Source organism: Empidonax traillii, unplaced genomic scaffold, assembly GCF_003031625.1.
Source record: "Empidonax traillii isolate 1590-97213 ecotype Southwest subspecies unplaced genomic scaffold, ASM303162v1 scaffold290:size645333, whole genome shotgun sequence".
In the NCBI taxonomy this organism is placed as follows: Eukaryota; Metazoa; Chordata; class Aves; order Passeriformes; family Tyrannidae; genus Empidonax; species Empidonax traillii.
The window spans coordinates 556,876-583,371 of NW_020955483.1; the positions used below are offsets into that span (position 1 = coordinate 556,876).

At 36.9% G+C, this 26,496-nt stretch overlaps 1 protein-coding gene across 3 annotated transcripts in view; it reads left to right on the forward strand.

The window, feature by feature from the left end:
- GSTCD (glutathione S-transferase C-terminal domain containing) overlaps nucleotides 1-20,314 on the forward strand; it is a 57,017-nt gene extending 36,703 nt beyond the window's left edge. For all 3 annotated transcript variants that reach the window (XM_027890486.1, XM_027890485.1, XM_027890487.1), the window contains exons 6-12: nucleotides 6,088-6,203; nucleotides 6,426-6,470; nucleotides 6,881-7,009; nucleotides 10,474-10,607; nucleotides 12,377-12,407; nucleotides 16,223-16,292; nucleotides 19,634-20,314. In XM_027890486.1, coding sequence (XP_027746287.1) covers nucleotides 6,088-6,203; nucleotides 6,426-6,470; nucleotides 6,881-7,009; nucleotides 10,474-10,607; nucleotides 12,377-12,407; nucleotides 16,223-16,292; nucleotides 19,634-19,770 — 662 coding nt within the window. In that variant the 3' untranslated portion in view covers nucleotides 19,771-20,314. The remainder of the gene's footprint in view (nucleotides 1-6,087; nucleotides 6,204-6,425; nucleotides 6,471-6,880; nucleotides 7,010-10,473; nucleotides 10,608-12,376; nucleotides 12,408-16,222; nucleotides 16,293-19,633) is intronic.
- Nucleotides 20,315-26,496: the final 6,182 nt, after the last annotated feature.

The following is a 26,496-nucleotide window of genomic DNA, read 5'->3' on the forward strand; positions in this document are numbered from 1 at the left end:
CAACAAATGTTGGCTTCTGTCAACCCATTTGTAGGTCCCATCCTCCTCAGAGGTTTGTTAAAAAACAAAATAATAATACAACTTCCCAAAAAATCTAGTAATTGTTTTGATTAGCTAAATTAGGGCAGTGCTCTGATAGGAAATGGTGAATGGACTCTGTGCCAAGACAACTTAATAGTAAATTTGTTCATTTAGTGGGGATTGCTGCTTTTAGAAATATATGAAGCTGCATAATTGGCATATTGTGCCTGTTACTTCTTTTAAAGAGTATTTTTAAAAAGTATTTTAAAAGTATTTTTAAAAGGCATTTAGAAACCCTTTTGCCAACAAGTAGAAGCATGTAGGGTGTTTCCAAACCTCATAGTTCCAGAATATGGTTTGATAAACATCCATTCAGAGTGAAAAAACCCCTTGAAAACAAACAAACAAAACCCCAACCACCTTACTCTGAACTGTTTGGATAAATGTGGCTGCTGATACACCCTGGGCAGCAGGATATGTTTGTTTCTACTTCAAACAGGCATTTCATAAAACAAGTTATTTCGTAAAATGTAAAAATAAAGGAAAACGAGGCTTTCTCCATTGCAACTTGATCTATAAAACAGTGTTTTCATTGAATCTTTAGCTCATGCTTTCATCTTCCAGGAGTGTATGGAGACAGAACTTAAAAATGGGAGGAGGTGAGGTGTGGAGGACAGTAATAAAAGCACAGTCCTTCAGTTAATGTTGCTGTGGTTTATTACTCGTTCTATTTTATAATGTATAATAATATAATGGCCAGTCTCTTCGCGAACGAAGAACCGGGGAAGGTCTTTCCACCTTCCAGCCTGCGCATTGGATTTTTTTTTTAGGTGAGACACAGTGTGCGCGGAACTGAGCCCACCCATTAATCCTGAGGTTCATCTGCCGGGGCCAAGCACGCTTGGACGGTGGCAGCGAGGTCCTCAGGACGTAGATGGATTGCCTTATGGGCTAACGAGCTCCATCTGCCTGGGGAGTGGCCCCGACCGGGAATCGAACCCGGGTCTCTGCAGTGACAGTGCAGTGTATTTTCCCCTGGACCACCGGGGGCTCCCTTTACAATGTCTATGTAGTGTGTTTCATGATAGGACTAAGGCATTAAAATTCTGATGCAGAAATAAGGAAATATTCATACAATCAGAACTAGTTCATTTGGTTTTGGTTGTTTGTTTTTTGTTTTTTGTTTTTTTTTTTTTTAATCTGACCCAACTCTTATAACTTTTGAAATTAAATCAGAAAACTGTTTTAAGAGAAAATTGAGTTACGCCAATACCGGAAGCCCGAGCTGAAAAGAAATGAGACACTACCATAACACAAAACTACAACAACCACCCACGAAACAAATAAGCAAATACCCCCCCCCCAACAGTTATCAAAACCAGTTTAGAAGGATATATTGTGAGTATTAAGAAGTAATTAGAATATGCTGAATTATCATAAGGAACTACCTGAAGAAAAAAAAAAAAAGCCTTGGAGCATTGGTTTCAGAAAAACTTCTTCAGCTTAGTATAAAGTAATAAAACTCTTATTGTTGCTGTGTAGTTACTGAGCCTTTTTTGCTGTACTTATTTTTGTCTTTAATCAATATAGCAATAAATATACTTCCCCTGAATTTCCATGAGAAGTAGAGTTATCATTTGAATTAGTTAACTGCAGCTTACAGAAAACCTAATAAAAAGGTACTTGTGCTAAAACAATAGAAGTGTGCAATTGTACTCCATGGAATAGGAGAATGCACATATTGTTTGTTTTGTGAATGTGCTGGTAGCAGTGTTCAGATGTACTACCTTAGGACTTGAAAGTTAAAAAAGGTTAAATTTTTACAGGTGAGATTTGGGTTTTGCTTTTTTTAAGGATGCTTTAATGACTTTTCAAGTTAAACTTGGGAAACATGAAAGTATTATTTGAGGACTAAAGGATTATGTGAACTTGAATACTGACCAAGGTAATACAAAAATAAAGGGGGGGTTACCTTCTTAGAAGTTAATATTTATTTGTGCCAAAATGCAAGACCTCCAAGTGCCACAGAGACTTTAAAGTTCTGCTTGACAAGGGCTAAATTAAAAGTAATGTTGAATTTGTGAAGCCAAATAAAATATTTTTATTGTGACCATTTATTGAAAATTAATCTTACTGGGACTGTATTGCAGTCTGTCAGTTGGGTTCTTACGAAGGGAACAAATCATTTTATGGGGGCCTTTCAGTGTATTGTAGGAAAAGGTCACATTCTTCAAGGTTTTGCCTGCTAGGGCTAAATTTCAAGCTACTCTTACTGTTCTTGCAGACAACAATTAACATTATTTGCTATCACAGGGCTTGAGAAATGAGAAGTGAGCTGTAGTACTTTTAGATACAGAAGTTTTAGTTGAATTTATTGCCTGTAATGAAGGACCAGTTAGCCATGCTAACTAACATTCTCTACAGGCAATGTCACAGCTTGCTGTGTTTCTGTAATTCTAGCAACTGAGCTCAAAATACAGAGGTAGAGCAGACAAAAGACCTATTGATTCAAGCTTGATTTTATCCATCTTTCAAGGGAATGTTTGCTCCTTATTGCCTGCACGTTAAGGGAGGATGAAACCTTGTTGGTTTGTGACCATGAGGAGTTAATTTCTAGAGTTTTTAAAGGCTGTAGACTAATTTTTTACAAAAATATTTCTTATTTCTTTAATATTCATGAGATCAACTAACTGAATACTAAGCAGTGAATCTGTTTTTGCTGATGATATTTGTTACTGTTTTACTTTTTTATTTTTAGTGACTGTAGAATCTCTTCGCTAACTTTACTCAGTATGAAAATTGATGGTGCTTTTCAGGATTTGGACCTGATGCTAATAAATCCCAGGCCTCTTAGGAAAACCTTAGTGTTGGGGAATAAGAACAGAGAAGTTGGATAAGGAAGTACAAGCATTTCCATACATGGATTTTTGTGCTGTTTGAGACATGGCAGGTGTGTCCTGTCCTTCAGTGTTGTGCAGGAAAATGACTCAGAACATTTGTGTTAATGCCTGTTGAGAGATAGGATTGGAAACAAAATTGCCGGCCTGGTCCCTCTCATAATTAGGAAGATTGAAGTTGAAAGTGGATATAAGGGAGTGATACAAAAGTTATCAGGAAAAAAAAAAAACATTTAAAACAATCCCATTAAATTAATTGTGACAGCTACTTGAACTCAGGAAGTCTTGAATTCTAAAGGCTTTCCACCAAGAGAGCTTGCAACTTTGTATCATGAATGAGCTTTAAGTAGTTATATTACCTGTGCTCACCAATTAGAAAATTTGTGAAGGTAGAAGTTATTTTTTTAAGATAATACTTGTGAGAACCAACCTTTTAAAAATTAGTTACAGTATAAATTAAGCTACCTAAGCTTATGAGGCAAGTTTTATTGTGTTCAAACTCATTTTGGAGAACAGAGCTGAGCTTTTATCTTCACCGTGTGTTTCTAGCTAAGGGATTCTGTGTGCTTTGGCAGTCTTGAGATTATTAAAAGGGCAAGTCCATATTGAATTCTGTCAGAGGAAAACCTCTGTTTTTAGCTGAACCTGAAATTCTGTCCAGGATAATATCCAGGATATATCTCTCCTTACTTCTTGCTATTTAGACCTGCTGCTGCTGTCCAATAGTCTTGGATCTGCAATACCACAAGAGCAGGCTTATGCTGCAGTTAGAAGTGTGCTTTTGGTTTATAGACATAAGCTGAGCTAATTTTAAGCTGGTGGCTTGGTTTTTAGCAGCATAGGAGCTGAACAGATTTTTTGAAAGACTAGTTTGCCCTAAATGCAGGGCAGGATCGCTGTTGGTGTCCAAAGTGGGTTGTTTAAAGCAGGCTCAGATTTACCACGCTGAGCTGCAGTCACACCTCTTACAGCTGTGTAATCATAGTCAGATGTAGATACTGTGCACAGACAGCTTCTAGTGGGCTGCAACAGTAAGATATGTTGATTGCTGAGAACAAACCCAAGTAGTAGCCTGTAATGTCCTGATAAAAGTCCCTGTTAATTGTGTTCCCCTTGTCACAGCTGTATTTCAGGTCTGGGGCATGTAGCAGACAAGTATGAATTAGATTTCTTGAGTCTTTTAATTTATTACCCAGGTAGCCTCAGTGGGATTAAAGTTATGTTCAGGACAACTGCTCCTTTTTAAAACTCAAGCAATCCATTGTGGTTGTGCGTGCAGGTATGTGAACATATATATGTGTACTTATATACAGAGAATATATTTGAGTGAGGTTTAGGTACAGGATTTTTTGGGTATTAATAATTACAACACCTGTCTACCTAAAAAATTACAGGTTTGACCTCAGAAGCTGAACTTCTCGCTCAAACATCATGACAGCGCTTGATTTTACACTTGCTGGAATTCCTGCATCTTCATTGACTACAGTCAGAACTGTAGGTGTTGAGGACAGTTGAACATTAGTTTATCAGATGGAAGCATGGAAGTTAGAGACAAGCTGTGGAGCAGTTCACATAGACACTTGACACAGACACAAGAAATTAGGGTTTCCGGTGTAGTCTTTTTTCCCAAGGGTCTACTCGTGTAAGTGATGATTCCTAGAAATGTATTTATCATTTTAAGTAATATGTTAAAGGCTTCATATCTATAGTCCCTGTATACATTTTTATTATTGGAAAGATAAAATTTCTGGGACTCTTCTTTATGGTAACTTTCACAGAGTGTAAAAAATGTTTGAAATATAACCATGTTTTTTGTTTTTACAAAATGCACAATTTTATACATACAGAGTTGATAAGTGAGGAGGTTGTGTTCAGTCTCTTATTTCCATTAAGAAGTAGGACACATTGTAATACATCACCATGCAGTGACCTAGGAATATATTTTTAAAATGTCATGACTCTGTTCTTTTAAAAAGTATGCAGTAACTGCACATGATGAAGTCTGCCCTACTTCCTCTGCCTCTTCTTGGCAGTTTTTCTCTTTTCTTTGCCCTGACAGTATAGAATGTAATATCTTGAAAAGTGATTTTTTTCTCATTCTGTGTAGAGCAGTGTAGTAATAATCTTATCTGAGTTTGTTGAATTTGATGGTTTGTTTCTAAAGTGAAATGTTATTTGTTATAAAATATACAAAATATACATTTTCAGGATAGTTTTAAAAATAAACTTAATAATAAAAGCAATTGATGATGATGATGAGAATTGAACTGCTTCTATTTATAGTAACCTAGAAACTTCACTGGTTTGTGGATTTTATTCTAAACTACACATCAGGACTGGGAAACATGAATTTTAGATAGACAAATGTAAGGAATTTTATGTAAAACTGAAGAGTGTCCCTACTAGCGTGGTGCTCCAAGGAAAAAGTTCCTTTTTTCAGAGAACACTGGTATCGTTTGGTACAGCTAAACCTCTTTTGTGAAAACTTATTCAAGAGAGTTGTTTCAGTACCTTTTTTGTTATTGTAAAGATGAGCTGTCAAATCTCTGCCAAACTCTGCTTTCTGAAAGGAGCAAAAGGAGTATTGAATAGGTCTGTCAGCACTCAGTCCCACTGAGACAAAATGCATTTTTACAAACATGTAAGTGCTGACTAAACAAATTCGTTATATCTGAAGCAACCGTATGTTGGATTTTACTAAGAACATTTGAAAGAAATTAATAGGTTTTCCATTTCTGGTTGTGTTACAGATGTGTTGGAAAGCCAGACTTCACTATGTAAGAATAGTTGCTTTGAAAAGTACCCCTTTGCACACAGTCATTTAAATAAACAGGACTGGTTATTAGGGAAAGTTTGAGCTCTTTTTCTGGGAACGAGTCACAGGATTGGAGTATAGTCAGGCTAGATCTGACACTGATTTGATTGCTTTACATTAAGTTTATACAAGTCTGTTCCTAAGGATACATTAACAGCAACAAGTAGAAACTTAATTTTAGAGGAATTTCTACCAAATATATGTGAATTTGGTTTGAAGCGGATTAAGATGCACAAGTGTTCCAGCCGGTTTTAACCTCAAACTTCATTTGCAGTGCTTTGCAGTTACCCATCTAAAAGTATCAGTGTTGAGAACTGCAGGTCTCTACTTAGGCATTTTCTCTGTCGTTCCCAGGAAAGATGTCTAGAGACCGGGCTCTCAGGAAGCAGCAGCAACTGAACAATTTGGTAGCAGTGGTGACAAAGCTTGCAAAGCCTGGAAATGTGATTGTGGATTTTTGCAGTGGAGGGGTAATGTATATTTCTGTTTATGTGGTACCATTTATTTCAGCCTTCATCTTTGCAGTTCTAGGTGGTTGCTGCCATAAAGCAAAGCAGAAGTACAAATGCTGAAATTTTACCTGCTTTCAAAGGTTCTGTCACTGTTTATGGGATGCTCATCATGTAATGAGCGAACAACTGCGAACACTGAAAAGTCATTCAGGTCGTTGTCATTTGTTTTTGTTTTCACAGGGCCATGTTGGAATTGTCCTTGCTCACATGATACCATCATGCCAGGTAAATTCTCAGTAAGAAGTACAGGTAGTATGAGCTTTTGGTCTCTGATGATCATTTTAAAAAGATGTGCATGTCAGGAGGGCACATAGCGTCACAGTTGTCTCAGCACAGGACTTAGGTTTGAAACATGGAAATATTTAGTGTAACTCCCAAATGTGCATGGTGCTTTCCTGAGAAGACAAAAGTTTGTATGAAAATATAAAATATTTGAAAGCTGATCAATATTGGCAAGTATTAAATACCTTCAATTGTTATTGGGTTTCTAGATAATAATTTTATAGATCACAGACTCTGCTACAAGTGATTCAGAGGTTTTCTCAGCTAAGCTAGAAAGTTTTCTTGGTACAACTTGGTAATGTTGTACTTTGATTTCTCAGTATTATTTTCTTTCTCTTATGTATGACATCTAGGTGGTACTCATAGAAAATAAGGAGTTGTCTCTGATCCGTGCTAAAGACAGAAGTGATGAACTAGGTTTAAACAACATTTGGTTCATTCAAGCAAATTTGGACTATTTTAAGGGGACTTTTAACATTGGGGTAAGTGATTATACCTTTTCCAGTTCAAAACTTCAGTGTCTGGTTCATTATCCTTAGAATAACTAAAATAGCCAAGAGAAGAAAATTCTCTGTGTCATTACAGATCCTGTAAATAAAATGAGATGAATGTTCTCTAGAATTCTGCAGCCCTAGTGTAGAATAAGGTATAAATAGTATTTTGTAACTCTCTAAATATTCCTGTCTTCTAATTTTGATTCTGTTAATAGAATATGAACTTCTGTAGCAAGGTTCAAGCTTTCCATGCTGTTCTTTAAATCATCCATCTAAGGACCTGTTTTGGCTGTAACTGAGGACATTTAATGCTGAAGGTTTATGGTATATGAACAGGGCCATTTAACTATTTGGTTGGTTTATTTAATAAAGGAAAAGAAACATAAAGCAGGAGAAAGTGGAAAGATTAAATAGTTTTAGCCCAGTCCTTTCAGGTGTAAATTTCCAATTCTCTGGCTTTATCTTTTGTGCTACATTGTCATATAAATCTCAGTGGATGAACTAGAGATCTATTTCAGGAATATCAGGATCTTGTGAATAATTTCCTGAATTGTGTGTGTGAAATGTTTAATAGTTTTTCTGTGAAATGCATCTCCAATTTTGTGTTCATTGGAATTGCTGTCCTAATTCTTGGGGGTCTATTTTAAAAGTATGTTAAATATCTCTGTAGAGTTTTTATTTAATAAAAAAAATGTTATACTCTCTCTTTCAAGTTTTGTGACAAGGATAATACTGCATTATATGTCAGAAGAATTCACTTGGGAATTCTTCATTTCCCGGCCTGTGATTTCAGTTTCTTTGACTTGATTTCTCTATTCAACAGACAAACCTGGAGCTTTCCCTTTTTGGGAGACCTGTATCAGTGTCAACTTCAGAATTAGTTTGTATCATGCCATGATTCAATCTTCAGGATTAGCTCATTAACCTAGGATTAGCTTTCCTTGGCCTATTGAAGATGAGTGCTACCTGGTTTGCTGACCTGTGTTTGAACATAAAAATATAAAGTTTAGCTGCTTTTGCCTCATTATGTCATAAACACTGGTCTGATACATAAATGGGCGTAGAATACCATAATACATAGATAAATGAAAAGTTTATCAATGTGCTGTTTTTAAACCCATCTTCTTAGACTTGTAAAGCTATTCACTCATTGCATGACTTCATCATTTTTAGTAAAACAATAGTGTAAATCTGAGGAAGGACACAATGACAAATTCACTGGTAATAGTACTTGAAATTTAAAGAGGTATAGAAAAGTGAATGTGACAGAAGTCATTGTCTCTGGCTTTGGTATTCATTTAAAATAGGTTTATATGCATTTTAGTTACCTTGACATCAAGTGTAAGTTATTTATCCATTTCTTTATCTGTCAAGAGTTCCAAAGCAGGTTAAAAACCCTATGTCAACCACTTACCTTTTGCTCTGCACAAAATTTCTACCCTTATAAACTCTTGGGATAATGATGGTCAAGGGTCTGAAACAACATGTTTGAGTTGCCAAACGTACCGGTGCATTGTACTGTTACATGTTGTAGTACAACCACCTACCACAATAAATTATTTCAATCTTAAAGTGAAAGCTTCCAAATACTTGCGTGCAGTGTTCCTTTACATGCCAACACCCAAAGGAGTCTTTGAGGTCTCAGCTGTTTTTAATATTTCTATAGTACTCACAGTATCTCAGCTAATTTGTGACAACAAGTTGAAAAGTTTAATGTTTGCTTGGACAGCAGGGGTATTTTGTAGTGTATTGAGTACTCTTGTTTTTAAGGTCACTAAAGTGAACCTGAAGTTTCAGGAAACATTCTTTTCCCTTTGCTTTTCTGTGTGCACTGGAGTGTTCTGGGCAGTTGCAGTACCAGAGGGCTAATACAGGGTGATGGTCTTGCACTGCATTAGCTCTCTTGCTCTTTTCAGAGACCACTTTGCTTTCCTGTGTCTACAGATGTTTGGATTTGTGGACCAAATATCTGCATATCTGCTTTAGTCTTCACAATTTATTTTGTTTCAGGCAGTGAGTTGGATATACAGGATATCCTGAGAAAGCTTTGTCATTAATTCTGTGATTTTTTTTTTCCATAAGTAGATTGGTTCCGAGAAACACAAAGAAGAAACCAGTTGGTGTAACAGCTCATATGGGCTCAGCAAAGCTACTGGTTTTATCTGCTGCTGTTCTAAGGTCTCTTTTTCAGATGTGCAAGAAATCTTTGTTTTCTGCTTGGATAGATGAGGAAGTAACTATAATTACATTCCATGCTAATCTGATAGCTGTGATATTAAGACTCTATTTCTGATGTTAAACTGGTTTTATTTTTGTTCTTAAATTCATATGAGCAGAAAATTTTCATTGTGAAATTATTTTCTTGTTAATTTTTTAATGTTCTGCTTGAGACAAAAATAGTTGTTTCCGTCTGTATGCAGTTACACTTCAGTTGAAGATTAATGGTCTGCTCAGCTGAGCTTACAGCAAGCAGACTGCAAACAACAAAGACTTTGTTTTAATCTGTATCTGAGAGCAAAGTTTTTATCTTCCAATTGCTCTACCTTGAAAAACAACTTTGAGTCCTGTAATCTGAGCTGTGCAGCTTTAAAGCTTTTCCCTAAATTGACAGGGAACCAGAAGCAAAGAAAACAGTGTAGTTTTATAAATCCACACTGCTGCATAAAATTACAAATGTCTCAAAAATGTCCTTAGTTTAGTGAAAACAGAGCAATATCTATGCACCAGGCTTACTCTTTGAGGTACTGAGTATGTGGGAGGAGACAGGGTAAGTAATGTCTCCATTTCACCTGGCCTATTTGGCGTCACAGAGATGAGAGAGCTGCTTGCCTTTCCTTGCAGTATATTGACTGCTGCAGTAACTTGGTTTCTGCAGCAGAGCATGAAGAATTTGGGTGCAACCTGTGTGTTGCCCAAACACATGTCCGTGTTCACAAGTAGTTGAGATGAAATGTTATTCTAGTTTTAGCTGAAGAGCCCATCACTAAGGAGAAGAAAGAAAAGATTAAGGAGAAGAAAAAAAAAAGGAGGGCAAGTTGTGTTGGATGCATCCCCCCACCTCCAATGTTTATTTTTTTAAAGTTTTTACTCAACATCTTAAAATATAATGATCTAAAATTATGTTAAATTTTCTCATTCGAATGTGACCTTCAGCTATATCTGTTACTTGTCTTGTTGATGAGTTGAAATCCAGTTTTGAAACAGTTCTTTGTATTTTTAAGTCCTTTTTTCCTTGACGAAAGCTTTTGACTAATTACCACAAGTAGTTTCTCTGTTACTATTTTTCTGGAACTTTGCTTTTTATTTATTTGATATCACAATGCGGTGCACCTGCCTTCTGAGTGCTTTTGGCGAGTGACCCTTCTTCAGTGTTGATGCTGAACAGGATTGTATTTAGAATGTTGCTATAAGGAATTTTCTTGTTTCCTTGGTTTTTGTTTTTCCTGCTGTAGGTGGCTCTGCACGCCTGTGGTGTGGCCACAGACATGGTGATTGAGCACTGCGTCCGGGCACGGGCAGCCTTTGTCATCTCCCCGTGCTGTTATGGCTTCATTCAAAACACAGTCAAGTTCAAGTATCCTCGAAGGTAAATGACAGCTAACAAGATAAGCCTTAAAATATCAACTTAAGTGGTGGAAGAAAATACTAAAAGAGTATAGAATTAATCAGTTGGGGATCTTTGCGCGTTTCTGGGCTAAGGTGACTCACACTTGTAATGAAACTGTTTCCTCCTGTTTGTCTTTGCCAACCCATCGTGAAAGGGAGGCAGATTGGTAATTCCTGGATTATTTTTTTTCTGGATTTATCTATTCATAGTTCAGGAGACTTTTGTGCAAGGAGCATAGTAGATATAGCGTGTAGTATGCAGACCTTTTACCTTTAAATCACAAAGTTAATAGAAAACTCACAAAAATTACTGTAAGAAGGGGAATTGACATTTTAATGTTGCAGAAATATGTAAGCAATCAGCTTAAGAAGTGGGTCTGCTTTATAACACAATTTACTGCTTGTGAAACTTCTCTGATTTATTCCCAGGTAGACAAGCTCTCCTGTATTTCAGTTCACATTTTTAGTACTTTTTCAATGGACTGTGTACATATTTTGTCTTCAAATCTGCCATGTGGGAGATACTTATGTATCTTATGCTTAAGAATTTTAATGCCTTTGCTATAAATAAAATGTAAAAGATGAGCATAAAGTGGCAGAAGAGGCTGTAGCCTTCTGAATCAGAACTAGATGGAGGAAGAGGGTTGTGTTTTAGTTGGCCTTTTTTTTTTTTTTTTCCATAAAACTGAGCTTTGCATTTTTGATGTCCAAGATTTAATTCTACTAGGAATTGAGTGAAGTATATATTAGCTAAAATAACAAACTGAAACATGCAGTCCTACAAGGAATCAATAAATCTAAAAAATCGTATGCACCCATATTTAATATTTTTATATTTTCATATTTTTCTGTAATGTCCAAGTGTGCTGGCACAGAAGTGTGGAGAATAAATATTTAGAATGTGTCAGTTTGATAAGCTTTGGATTTAACAGTGTTTTCTTAGTCCATGTGATTCTGCCATCTCTTTGTGTGTGTCCATTTTTGTTTTCTCTTGTGACACAATGAAACCAAAAAGTCTTCTTAAGGAAGAGGCAATAAAATTTTAAGCCTTCAAAAATTAGCAGGCATATAGCTTTTCTCAGTTGGCTTGTTTTAAAATTGGCTGTATAATGTTGGACTTTTGACCAGTTACAGTTTTGGTACTGAGAGTAGAAATGCTCCCTGTGATAGAAAACTTTTGTTGCTATAGGTGCTGCAAGAATATAAATTAGGATTTTGTGTTTGCTAAAATTTGGAATCTAACACCACAAGCCTCTGTAGAAAATTATTAACCCTAGTTCAAGCTGCATTTTAGGGTTTGCTTCTTCTTTTTTTCCTTATGTTATATGATCATAAAATATGATAGTCTGCCCATATCCCCATAGTGTTCTGTGGTCGATCCCTTTGTAGAGGCCCCTTACTTTTGTGATACAAAAGTAATATATGCTTACCTAGGGTATTATTAAATATATATAAAGTATTTATATGACAATGAGGAAAGAACAGTAAATCTGTGTATTTATAATGATTTAGAGAGAGAATGTTTTTATGAATAACATGATAGGGAAAAAAAAGACCCCATCAGGTACACTTTTCCTTTTCCAGTGAATGGGAGCTGCAATGGGCTTTGGTATTCTTGAAAGCCTTTCCATAGGATACAAATACTGCTACTTTGTTTAAAATGTGTTCAAGTATTAAATGATTGCTTCTATTTTCCACCTCTGCTGGTTTTAGATGTTCATTAAATTGGTATGTTTAATTTTTTTTCAGTCATCAGTTCAAAGAAATTTTGTCCTACAAGGTATGTAAAATGGCGGGGGGAGGGGAAGGTTTATGTGCAGTTTCCTGTGTTTCACTGGGTTATCTTATCAATTGAAGTATAGGTGATTATCTTTTAATTGCAAGGAGTGGCATGTGTTATGTGCAATATTCATTAATAGTGCAGATGTCATGTTTTTTCTCCACCATACATGTTTTAAGGCTTTTCTTCTTCGATGAAATTAGTTTCTCCACAAATAAAGCCTTGTTTTATCATAATGTATAAGTGAGCCATTTCTGAAGTACTCAGCATGTACCTGTTAACAATTACAAGATGCCAATTTATTTAGGTCTTAAGTAGAGCTGTGATTTTCTAAAAATCATTAGGTTTTTCCCTCTAATTTATGTCTAAAAGATTGGACATACTAAGCAGGAAAAGCCTGTACTGATTAGCAAGAATTTCATGCAGTATTGTTTTTAAAATGTTGCTCAAAATTATTTTAAAAGTATTCAAGTGTGTTTGGACCCTGCAAAGGAAGGGTCTATGGAGACAGCCCGAGAGAAATGTGGGAGAAAGAATCAATGAAGCACGCAGGCCTGACAGAGTGAGGATAACAGGGGAGTGAAAAAGGACAAGAGCAGAGAAGTGGACAACAGGAAACTGGCACTGATCTGTTAAACTTTGTCATGTGTGTTTAGATGCACTTATTGTGGCATGGAAAGAAAATGTTTCCTTTTGAGAGACGCAAGGTTATAGAGAAACTACTAAATTTACGTGTCAAACTCTAGACAGGGTTCTTAGTGTTTACAATGTAGAAATAAATGTTGGAGATGCAGAATAATTCTTTATAACAGAAATGTGAAAGCTTTAAAAATTAAGAAAATTTCCAGCCATCCTCTAAGGGAAATTCAGTTATCTGCTAATACACTGATTTTACCTTCATGACAGTCTGGTTTATGTACACTTTACTAATTTACATGGAAATAAATGCTCATAGATTGAGATGACAAAAGCCATACAGTGGATTTGGACCTGTTATTATTTTTCCCCTTGTTTAAATTTATGTGTTTCTAGCACATAATCACAAAGAACTCAGGTTTCAGTTTAGAAAAACCTCATTTACTAACATTATTAAAAGTAAACCAGTTAACAGTACAGAGGGAGATGGTGACTGTTACAAAGTCAGGGGTGCCTGGATTAGGATAGTGTGCATAACCTCATTACAACTCAGTGAATTTTTTTCCTAATCTGTTATTCTATGGAGATTTAAATCACAGGGTTTGTCAACACTGTAGATTCCAGCATTTTATTATTCATGTTGCAGAGGGCACAGGAGTCAAAGACAAGGCTAAAAAATACTGCTACTCTTAATAATGTAAAAGTCTATACAAATGGTCCAGGCTGGTTGGTGCCTCCAGTAATCCTAGTTATAAATAACTTTTGTTATGCAGCTAGCTGTATGCATTTTTATATTTCATATTAATAAATTGTTGCAGGTTATTGGCTAGCAGTCAAAGTTGCCATGTGTTAGCCAGACATTGTCTGTGTCACCCCCTCCAGTTCTCATTTTAAATTAATTTCTCTTATCTTTTATTTTCGTGAGATCTAATAAGACATCCAGAAGTCTGGCATTTCCAAAACTTTTTTGATGAGAACATTATGCTGTAATTCATTAGTTGATAGTTGCAAAGAATAAGATATCTGTAGATTTCTAGCATGATACATTTTGAGACTGTTTCTCAAAAAACAAGGAGAATTGGAAAGTAGAACTGTATAACTTTGCACATAATTTTCACTTTGGAAATTTATTAGGAATTGAAGGTAAGGGTGTTCTAGTAAGCAAATGCACACACATAAGTTTGGGCAGTCTATAATCTTCATTATTTTAGAAATGCTTTTCTTCTTATTTCTGAAAATTTAACGTGTGTCATGGGTAAAACATGTAGTCATAACATGCTCTAATTTATCTCCTTGGATCACCTCTCTAAGAAGCCAAGGCATTGGAGTCAGTCCAGATTTTCAGGTTAAGTGACAAGGCTTACCTTGGCTCTGGTCTCGTCCAGAGAGCTGGAACACTGATGTTACAAAGAGCCAAGTTGTCTTGGGTGCCTGAAGGCTGGTGAGGAGTTGTGTGCTAAGATGGATCTTTTCCTTCTCCTCTAAATCCCTCTTTTTCTGCCCAAGCTGCCTTTCACTGCTGCTTCTCTTCTCCTCTAGTTGTGACCATGTTGCCCATGGCTCTCTTTCTCCTTCATTCTCCAGTACTCATGTCTGGGTCAACATTTTCAACTCTTTTGTACTACAAAAGTATCCACATTTGAATGGAACTGGGTGGGTGGAGTGTGTCTAACTCCTAAATGTATTATAATATGTTCTCATTTTGCTTCCATATCTTTTACGAAGCTGTGAGCTGGAAACCTTCATGCCAATGAGCAGTACTAGAGAACAAATACCCTTGCCTCAAAATAGTGTTAATTTATTTAAATGACTAATATTTGAGTATCAAATGGTGATAATATTTTATTTTATAATATGTAAGAAAATTTTTTGCGGTCAGGTGTCTATTAAATTTATGAGCTGGATGGAGTGTACTGTGGGGGTAGTTACCATCTTGATTTAATATGAAGCTTTTTAATGGAATAAAAACTCTTGGATGTTATGTCCCTCTAATTAAAAGCTGGAGTAAGTATCCTTATTTCAGAATACTGAAAGAACCTGAAGTGTCCTTAGGTGAAGTTGCTCTCTCCGCCTGGTACAAGAACCAAATCTTTAAAGTCATCATTTTCTATCAAGCAAGAATTAAAAAAAAAATAAAAAAATTGATGCAAGACACATGCTTTTTTTTCAGAACTATAGCTCTGGAAGCTTTGCTTAGGAGAGCACTTTTTGTTGTTGTCCATCTCTGTTTTCTCCCTGTGACATTGTAGGAGACTTGGGAATGCTGTACAATTCTAAGATGGTTCTGATTTACGCTGTCCTGTACTTACATATTGCAGCTGTCCCAAAGAGCACAGCTGTCATCAGAGCATTAATTTCATTGATACACCTGCAAGGCCTTTTCTTTCACCATCTGGCTAGCTTGCGTTCCTTGGCTTGGCTGGTCTTTGAGGAATGATTATGCTGACATAGGTGGTGGGATTTGAAGGCAAATGAGGATATGGGGTTGGGCCCACTTGTGTAGTGATCTAAGCAGGGAGTGAAATGCATCCTCCACTGCACCATTCCCCTGGCTGACAGGACAGGAAGAAATCAACAGCAGCTGTTGTGGAAGCCTTTGCAAAAACTTCTAGTGGAACAGGGATAGGTTGAAATTGCATTATGGCAATTTTGATGGAGGAGGCTTTCCTATTCACAGCCAGGTATTTTTTGCCTTCAGGATCTGGATTTGGCAGGGCAGAGGAAGTTTGACCATGAGGCTCTTCTTCTGAGATTCAAAATCACTGCTTGGAGAAATGTGCAGTAGTTCAAATCACCTGTTTAAGAATTTTATCTTGGCTGTTTATTGATGCGGAGATGCAGCTCTGTGATGACTGTGCTAAAAGATGACCGTGTTGCTTATCAGTTATTGAAGGCAAAATTAGTCTGCAGTATGTCTCTGAAGAATGCTCTCTTGTATACACTGCACCCAATTCAACTGCTGAAAAGAATTAGGAAGTTTAGAAAGAAACAAATACTGATGAGGAGAAATAAGACAATGATTACAAACTCTTGATTTACACACATATTTGCAGAATAAGAATTGGGATTTTCACGCAGATAAATTTTCTAGAAATATAGTCTTCAGTGTAATAGCACTTTTAATACTTTAAAACATTTAATTAGATTTTTCTTGCTTTATCTTTTTTTTTTTTTTTTAGGAGCACATGATTCTTTGCAGATTTGCAGATCAGACAGCTGTTCAGCTTCCACCTGAACGCAGGCTAATTGGTATGAATTTCTGCAGCTGTTGTGTAAACCACCTCAGTAATGATTTCACCTTGATATATAAAGGAAGAAGTAGACCTTTATGAATGGGGCATTAGATTGCTGTCTTCACATAAAACTTGAGAAATTCAAGTTGTCACATTTCACTTGCTCTTACAATCTGTGGTATAGGAACTATCCCTTCTTTCGAAATCACCAATATGAGATAGAGGGTTTGCATTTAACTGATGTATTTTATTTTATTGCTTGATCTTTTTTCCCCCCCCCTACCATTCTATGATCTTTGTAAAGTTCACTGAAGTCCTGCTTTTGCCAGTTTATCTTACATTAAAAGCACAGACAGTTCATAGTAGTGACTTTCAGTGTGCCCTCTTTTTCCTGCTTGTAGTCACTGGGGGTAACTCTCTTAGAAGGGCAGACATCTAATGCCAGCTGCAAACAGTAAGGGTAAATTGCAGAGGTTGGGCTGGCTTTGGTCAGAAGGACAGCAAAATACAAACCACTTCAAATATGTGGAATAATCTTTGACTTACAAAAGCATATAACGCGGTCCTTGTTCTGATGGAAGATATAAATGAGCTTCCAGATCAGAAAAGACAGACCGGGCTTGGAACTCTTAAGAACATAACTCTCCATTCTTGGCTTAGAAGAAATATTTACAAATGACATTAAAGCAGTAGTAGCAAATAATCATAATGTTTTTTAAAAGCTTGATTTGAAGCGTTCAATGCTCGCTGCACCAGAAGTAAGTTATACAGATTCTGTATAAAAGCTGATAACAAATTTTTGTGCTCCTTTTGTTATCATCACAGTATTTGGAAAAAAGAAATTAAAAAGGGCAGTATTCAGTTACCAGTGTAGCACCCCACACTGTGGACTGAAAATTGAAATAGGACCCAAAATTTTTTAAATTTTTAATTTTTTTTAAAGATTGTAATTTTTATCTGTTGACCGTGTCTGAAACTGCAGGGTTTTTTTCCACAAATGTAACTTTCATGTGTTTTGCTCTGACAAAAACCATAAATATAAATCTTATTCTCCTCTTCCCCTACATCATCGCTTTTTCTGTTTTCAAGAATGTTACTTTTTCTAGTCTGTTTCATTGAAGAAGCTTTGAAACTGGTTTTGTGAGAATCTTCTTTAGCAGTATTTTTAAGTTTTCCTTGCAAACAATTGCATGAGATCGGTTTTACAGCCACGGTGAGAATGTTTTTGGTAAATGCATGATCAGGTATTGAGAAAACTGTGTATTTCATTTAATGAGAGTATTCCTGAGCAGGTGGAGGCTTTTTCTTCTCTGTTGTAAATGGTGGCAAAATCACTTATTCTGCTACTTTTTGAATATTTTAGGATTATATATGTAAACATTTTAGCAATTACCACTGCAGCTTCAGAGAAGTGACAAATCATGTGCTTTCATTACCTGTAAGTTAACATACAGCATTTGTCTGTGACTCATCGCTGAAACAACACATTTGTAGAAGGAGTTATCACCGATTTCTGTAGTATCTGTGAAGGTAAAAATATGCAGCTGAACCCAGTTCTGGTGCACACAGCAGTTCCCTTTTAAATGAACTAAATTCTGTGTATCACTTTCACTGGGCGTATGGCTTTTCACTATGTGCAGCAGCGCAGACTGAATGGCTAAATGGTTTTGTGGGCATTGCTGCAGCCCACCTGCTTACACAGAACTGCTTCATGCATTTCACACAGTCTTACTGAGAGCACCTGGATAGCCAGGCCCCAGTTGTGACAATCCCAGCTGCTCTTTAGTGTGCATATATGGAATAATAAGGGTTTTGCTGTCAGTGGCAGGAGTGTGTACATGCCATCTTGTTCAACCAGCCACAGAAGGTGATTTTCTATGAAGCCACAAATGCAGGAAGAATAGTGCCACGAAAAGTAATTTGCAGGGTTGTGTCCTGGGTTTATAAATTGCTAATTTCTCCCTGCAGCATATAGATCCATACAGGACTGATTTGGAAAGTATGGATTTTTTTCAGGCCCTCCCTTATTATTTTGTCTGTAAATTGTCTCCTACCCAATTACTGCCCCTCTCAAATTCCAAGCCACCAACAGAACAGAGTCCAAATGTCATAATGTTGATGAATTCAAAGTAGTGACATTATTTTGTAACTAAGGAATTCAGCTGAGAAGGAGAAGATAGTTCTGGCCATCAGCTCACTGTGGAAAGACAGAATAGGTTGGACTGAGTACTATATTAAACAGTGATTTGCACCAGCTGTTCTGAAATACAAGGGTTCAGAGGAGCGCTTGTGCTGCTTACCAAAACTTCTACAGGCACCTAACCAGGGTAAATAACTGGGCTTATAATGGTACAGGCACAAAAGCTGTATGTTACCTTCAGGGAAGAGGTAAGTAGTTCCAGAGGAACTACAGAGGAATATGCCAGACTTGTATCCTGATGGTAAACATGATGTGCTCCTGTGTCTTCCCTTTGTCTCAGACTCCAAATATATTTAATTATTCAGTTTCCTCAGGAGCAGGAAGAGGTAGGATCATTGGCTTTGAGACCAAAGGAGGATTGTGCCCTGTTCAGAACTTGAGACTGTATGACTATTAGTTATAAAACATTTCAGGGAAATATTAAATCTTTCTTGCAATAGAGTTTCAAACTGCCGAAATACAATCTGACAAGTCAATTCGGTATTTCAGAACATAATAATCAATTATAATGAGTAAATAAGAAAAGACAAATGTCTAAGCTGAAAAACTCCCTTGATTTATCCTTCCTGTTTTTTCTGCAGATAAATCTGAGATAAGCTTAATTTACATTACCAATGTTGTATCTTTGGTTACAGGTAGTTACATTAATATGCCTCAAATCAATTAGACTGGATAATTTTTTTTACTGTAGTCTTTTGTTGAAGTTCAATAATCAGAGATTTTCGGATTTTAGATGAAAGTGCAGGAGGAAAACAGTTATGGTTATAAAGGGAGAAGAAATTTGGTAATTCAGAGAGCTAAGGGGTAAACAAGGCATTTTTCTTCCTCCTATGGTCTTTACATTAAAGTATGGATTTTTCTGTATATTTTGAGAAAGGCACGACTGTTTTTAAGCTTTTTCATATATAAGGAGCTAATCTTCTCAAGATCTTTGCTAAATGAGGGTTACGAGTCACAGATGTGATTTGGAACTATTAATGAGTGTCTATTTGAAGTAAAACAGATTAAGATAGTTTTTCAAAGTAGATGTGGAACTTATTTTTAGATGGCTTACTGATGTGCTTTCCTAACATTGAATATTGCTAACATTGAAGTGCACGTTTCTGATAATGTTTCTATATTCTGAGTTTCCATGATCTCCCTTGCTCTCCTTTTAGGAAAACAGTGTATGGGGCTTGTGGATCTGGATCGGGCATGGGCTGCAGAAGAACAGAACTACTCTGTCCAAGTTATATCTATGGAGCCAGAGAGTTGTTCTCCAAAGAACAATATGTTTGTGGGCACCCCTACTTAGAGTGTGAAACTTGCATTCGATTTGAAATCGAACATAAATCTTCCGTGCGTAATGACATCCAGCAGATAGAAGCAAAGCTGGGAACCAGACATCACGCATCTTGAATGCATTGCGCTCGGAAGAGGAAGCAGCCCAAAAAGTCTGAAAGAGCAAACTGCACGCAGAGCATCACAAATCAACTTGCGATGTGTCATTAAGCAACTTTTGGTTCTCTTCTGAGAAGTTTCTGGATCTAATGGCTGTGTGTGGAATTATATCCATCTGTAAAGGTTTAGCAAAAAGTTGGTCTCATTGAAGGGGAGGTGGTTTCCTTTTCGGTAAAGCTGTTTCTTGGCTGCTTGAAAATTGCGTTCGTGGTCAAAACTGCATTTGGGTTTATAAGCAGAGCAGTTATCAGCCAGCAGTGCTGATCACTAGAGGAACAGCAAAGATCAGATTTACAGTGTTAGGGAAGAAGGATATGGAACAGGTGGTGGCTTGACTTTGATAAAGAATTCCCTACTACTGAAGGAAGATTATTTTTTAATAAAAGTTCATCAGATTACTTTGGGCCTCATTCTGTTTATTAAAAATTTATTCAAACTTGCCAATCATTTTTTAATAAGATTTAAGTATTAAGTATTACACAAGGATTCTGCTAGAAGGTATTTGAAACTGTGTTTAAAGAAATCAAGCCCCTAGTTATCCATTGACCAGATAGTGGGAGCTGCTGCTGATGTCAGCAAATGCACACTTCATTGTCACCTTTGCTAGCTGAAGTGTATTGCCTCCTGTTTGTAAGAAACTCTGCTGTCAGAAGAAATTTTTAAGAACAGTTCATGTGTCTATATACTCCCTCTTCATTGATTTTATGTTCCGCTAAAAATTTGGTCAAAGTTGCTATTGTGGAACCATTTGAAAAGATCAGTCACAGTCATGTTACTCTAAAGTGAAAATAAACCTTATATGTTCAGTTTTCTACCCTAATTTAAAATTATCTGTTGACACTAACACAATGGAAAATAGCTCCTAATGAAATTTTTTCTGCATGTTTAAGTGTTTTACACATTTATGACTTCTACCATGTTTTAGTGAATTACTACCTTTATCCTGAGTTCTTCAGTAGATAATGATGGAATACTTTTTCTGCAACTTTCTGTAGTTATAGGAGTGACTGGAGGTTGGTATGGCAATGGTATAAATGGCAGGTATAAAATACATGGCGATACCAATTATCTCCAGGGTTTTATCTCACACTTGCCTAAAGAGAATTCACTTTCTAAGGTAGTGGGGTGTCAATCTGAACATGTTAAGTTACTTTTCTTGAGTGAGAAAATGTCTCTTCATGACCTTTTTGTGCCGAAAGAAGAACTCAACCAAGGTGAGATACCTGTTGGAAACTTTGATGCTGTTTACGGTAAGGACTTTCATACTGCTCTGCTCCAGGCAATGGGTAGCAACATAAATGTTTTAATTATGGTGATGTTGAATATTTGGCATGGTCTGATGTTATGCAATAATAAATGACTTTCAGTAGAGCAAAAGTCTGTGCTGTTACGTGCTTCACAGTTTCTACAATACCTGTATCAATAGTCTATAATAGTTTTTTGATCTCCCTGAAAAGAAGGTGTGTGGGATGTGCCACAGGGAGCGTGTGTGCTACTGAATAAAGGATAAAAATTTCAGTATTTCTTAGAAACAGAGTAGGAAAAGGAGCCTTATTTGAACAAATAGTCTAAGAGGGTATTAGAGGCTTTGGATGGTCAAGAAAAATAATTAGTCACGCAAGAACCCAAATGCCAATCTTTGTTTCATATGGTGGATTTTTCCCCATTTATTTTTAAGTACCTGTTTTCATGTTGATGACAATTTCCCACAGGTGTTTCTTGTTTGTAACTTGAGTAAATTATTTTATATCTGCTGCCCCACATAGAAATAGGCTTCACAGGAGGAAAAGGTTTATAGAAGCAAGGGAGAAAAAGTAGAGCTGTGTTTATATGTGTCATGATATCCCATTTTTCTTGGATGAGCCAAGCTATAGAAAGTGAGTTTGTGACTTTTTTTTTTTTTCCTTCCCCTAGAGATTGGGAATATTTTGATGGCATCTCACAGTGTCTGTCATCTTGATGGTTTACAGGATTAGTGAGACTGCATTCCATTTGTAATACTGCTTTGCAACCTTGTTGCTATTGGCATCAATGGGCTCTGGTTTCTTTTCTTCTCAGAACAGAACCTTCCTCATGTCTAAGGATTGAGCTATATTATTATCAATAGTAAAGGATGATACTTGAGATGAAATTATGTCTATTGAAAACTGAAGAGGAGCAGATGAAAAAAACGCACAAAAAAAGCAGAAGATAATTGCAGCAACTGGTAATACCTAATTTACCACAGATAAAATTGCTACTCTCTGCCGTGTACTTTCCTCTAGAGATGTGAATGCAATTCTGTTAATTTTTAGCTATGTTACTTTGCTCTATGTTTCTGTATACATAAATGGTAAGGAATTTAAATAGAGCCTAGAATTCCCCAAACAAGGTGACTACACAGTGTGGTCCTGGTGAGTGGACTGCTGTTGTTCTTCTAGCAGCTTGTTATACAAGAAGCTAGTTTGATGTCCAAGGTGCATCCCTAAATATTATTTGTGTTTGTTTTGTGTCTGGCCCCACTGGGACCAGCTCTAGGATGAACAAAATGTTGTCCTAGCGCAGTCATAATTTTCAATCATTTTGACAGTTTTCTTCTATGTTACCCTTGTAGCCTGTAAAGCTGGAAAAAGTAAGCTTATAACAGGAAACAGATGACCAAACTGAACTGAGCTGCTCTGTCTGTTAAAGTGAGTCATCCTGTGTGTAGATGTATCTTGATTTTTGGTTTTTCATTTTTGTTTTTAGTGTGTTAATGATCTGCTTTCTTAGTCCTGTTGCCATATTTAGGCAGGGGTAGTAATAAACAAGGGACATTCCTAGTAGACAAATTACAAGTTCTCAAAATTACTCAATGATCATTCTTAGAAAGACACATACAAAATGATTTATTCACAGGATGGCCATAAATTTTTTGACTGATGTCTTCTGTTCCTCATTATTACCTGACTTTTAGCTACCTGATGGATACAATAACAATAGAAATGTTTTAAGTAGCTGTATTTCCTAGGTGACACGATGTGCCAGGTATTCTCATTGAAAAGAACAATTAAAAAACCCTTTATGGTCACATAAATTTGAGCTTTAAGTAACCTGCAATGAAATGGCATACAGCTGGTTTTTATAATGGGTTTAAATAGATGTTAGTTTGGCTAAACTCCAACTGTGGTTTTTTTCTTTGAGATTTTGATTTAGCATTAGTAATTTACCCTTCAATGAATATACATATAATTTGAAAAAAGTATTGAGCTAGAAAAGTATCGATTAGCAAAAAGTAACTGAACAGTTGACGTTGGTTTCAGTTTTAGTGCTTAGTTGTCAGCACAAAGAGAAACACATTTTCCTTTAAGCCAGGTACTACTTTCAGTATTTTTGCCCGGGAGCATTTTCCTGTCATAACAAATTCCTGATGTACAGTCTCAGTCTAAATTCCCGTGATTTTATTACCATTCTTTTCTAACAAAAGGAAAAACTAGGTATCATACATTTACCTCTCTATATGTCTAGTGTTACTTACATGCTTCTAATAAAATAAAGACAACCTCTGAACTTTCCATGCTCAGACTTGCACTTAAACTACCTGGCTGTCATGGTTTCAGTAGCTTATTTTTAGCAAGTTTCAGCTTATTACAATTATCATTAAAAGAAATTAAATTTTCTACATTAATATATGAAGATTCTATACAAGCAGCGAAACTGAAACCAAAATAATTTTCTCTTTGCTTATAGCTTTTAATTAATGAAAAATTGAATGAAATATCCTGCTCTGCATTCTTCTCCTCAAAGTGAATTTAAGAAAATACCTGTATTTTTAAAATAGGTAAGGGTGTTGAGGATAGTTTTAACAATAAACCACTTAGGTCAATTAGAAAAATAAAAGGAGAGGAGTTAACATTATGCCAATATTAGCCTCTAAAAAGCTGATCAGAAGTTGCAACTTCCCTTGGTTTCTGTTTCTCTTGCAGTTTTTCAGGCCTGAAATGTATTTTCCTGGGCATTAAACCTGCAGAGCAGAACAGGAGTGAGCCTGCATGAGTTGCTGTCCCTGTCCCCACAGGTGTGTGTCATCCCTTGTGAAAGTGACGCACTTTCACTTTCATTTTTTCCCCTTGGTAATGTGGGAATAATGTTACTCATTTTCACTTAGAAAACACAGACTCTAAGTATTAAGACTGCCTGAGGGAGCAGCTGGAAACAGCACCTCTCAAAAGCGAAGGAACATTGCTTCAACAATCTTCAATAACAATTTTCCCCCCTTACAGGCCATAGTTACTCAGTGAGACCCATCATCAATCCTGTGCCAAGGACCAAGGACTGAAATGAACTGAAATGCCACCTTGTGTAGTCCAGTTGTTTGTCTACCCACAGCTCAAAATCAGCATCTCTTATAATTAACCTTTTCCTTTTGGAAGTTAATAAACTACTTCCTTCCTGAGATTGAAAGGCAGTGGTTGTTTCAGAGGTCTTACACCTCGCTTCAAAACTGGCCCACATGGGAGGAGATAAAACAGGTATGTGGCCTTTACAGCTTCCCTGGGGTGTGCAGAGAATGGGCAGGAGATTTCTCTCCCTCCCACAACTGAGTGATGAGTATTTTCAAAAGCAGGTTTAATTAAGAAGTGTTGGGCCTTACCATAAGGGTCTCTCAGCCCCCTGCTGCGATTGTCTAGCAGCAATGAGAGATCAAGCCCAGTAGCCTTCAAATGTTTGGCTTACTAAAAGGTGCCTCTCCTTTTCTTCAGTGTTTCCTCTTCCCTTGCCCCTGAGGACACATTCCTGCTAAAAGCCATCCAGTTCTGCACCAAAACAGAAGTGGTGCCTAGTCTGTTCAGCCAATCTCAGCTGTACCTGGAGTGTGAGTGGACTGGCTCCCTGTTTAAACATGTGGGATGTTTCATACTCCAGTAAATCCCCTTGTGTTTATCTCAGCTTAAACACTTTTGCTTTCCAAAAGTGTTAGGTCCAAAGGGCAGAAGTTTAGATTAGAAAAATCATAAAGGAGATGTAAGGCTTGATATAGAAATTCTAAGATGCTAAAGTAATTCATATTTAATATACGAATAATTAAGTACCTCGTACTGGTTTCAAAGCACTGAATATGAGAAATTAGGTACACAAATACAATGAGTGAAACCTTTGCTTCAGTTCCCAGACACAGGGTTCAGGAAAATGGGAAGGTCATCCTCACACATTCTTACAACTCTTAACATGTTGCCAATTACCTAAAAGCAAGAGTTGTCATAACAGAAATTTTTGTAAGAAATGATCCTCCTCATGTAGAACATGAGCTGAAAATATCCTTACACTATCCACAGCTTTAGATAAATTTTCACCATCCTCCCCATACCTGAGAATACCCCTGGGACCAGGGGCTGAGGAGCATCCCTGCATCTGGCAGGGCTAAGACAGGCTCGCTGCCTCTCTCAGGAGCCCCAGCTGATCCCTCTAAATGCAGGCCCAGTGGCAGACTGGCTAGAAGGCAAATGGAATTTTAATTTGACTTTTTTGGTTGTCTCACCTTTCATAGCAGAGCAGGGCTTGGTAGGAAGATGCTGTCCCCAAGAGCAGAGCAAAACTCCCAGCCCTTTTGTGAAATTCTGGCAGAGGAATAGATGAACATCTGAAAATGTCAAGACTTCAGAGACTTTAAATAAGGATCTTTTCAGTGAATTTCTGAAATTTTATTCACTTGCAAGCAGTAACATCTCAAAGGCCTTGGCATGACTCCAGTTAGAAATGTAACATTTTGGAATTATTAGGGGTGGACAGGCCAAATGCTCTCAAAATGGTGTTGCAGGTAAGAAGGATAGAGAAGTTTTGTAGTTCTAGGAGCTTGTGTGGGGAGGTGATGTCCATTTCTTAAGGAGGCTGTGGAGTTAGATGGAAATCATAGATGTATTGGGTTATAGGGTTTCCAAGAGACCTAGGAATAGTGACCTCCATGTAGTTCCCTGTGTTGTCCTTCTTGCTGAAATGATTGGGGAACCTCTCCAGGCTTTACAACCTTTCAAAGACAGTAAACAGCAGCCTCACAATGATGCCAGCCAGCTCTCTGAGTATCCTCAGATGGGTCCTATCTACTCCTATGGATCTGTATGAGTTAGAGAACTGCATCCAAGTGGGGGAAACAGGCTGTGGCTGTGGGAATCTTAAACATGGAGGAAACAGGTAAGTTTTCTGATCTCTGAAATAAACATGAACAAGTCTACAATGTAACTGTTAACTTACTTGGGTTAAAAAAAAAAAAGAGGAAACCCCCATACAGTAGCTACTCCACTGATCAGGTGTTTTAACCTGATATTTTCAAGAGGGCTGGGGTACTTCTGGTGCAGGCCTATGGAGAGGAGCAGTGAGGCATAAATGTAGAGAAGGAAGTGTGAGTTGAATGGATTATGGGTATTTGACATAACCTAGCTGTGGAACTCTCTCCCTCTAGCAATTTTGTTTCCCTACCTTGCCATATGTTTGTAGAAAGGTTTTTAATCTGGTATTTCCTGGACTGTGGACCATTTCTGGGTTATCTGTGGCTGTTTGAATTGATAGAGGTAAGAACTGCTTATGGGATTTTTTGGTGGTTTTTTTGGTGTGTTTTTTTTTTTTT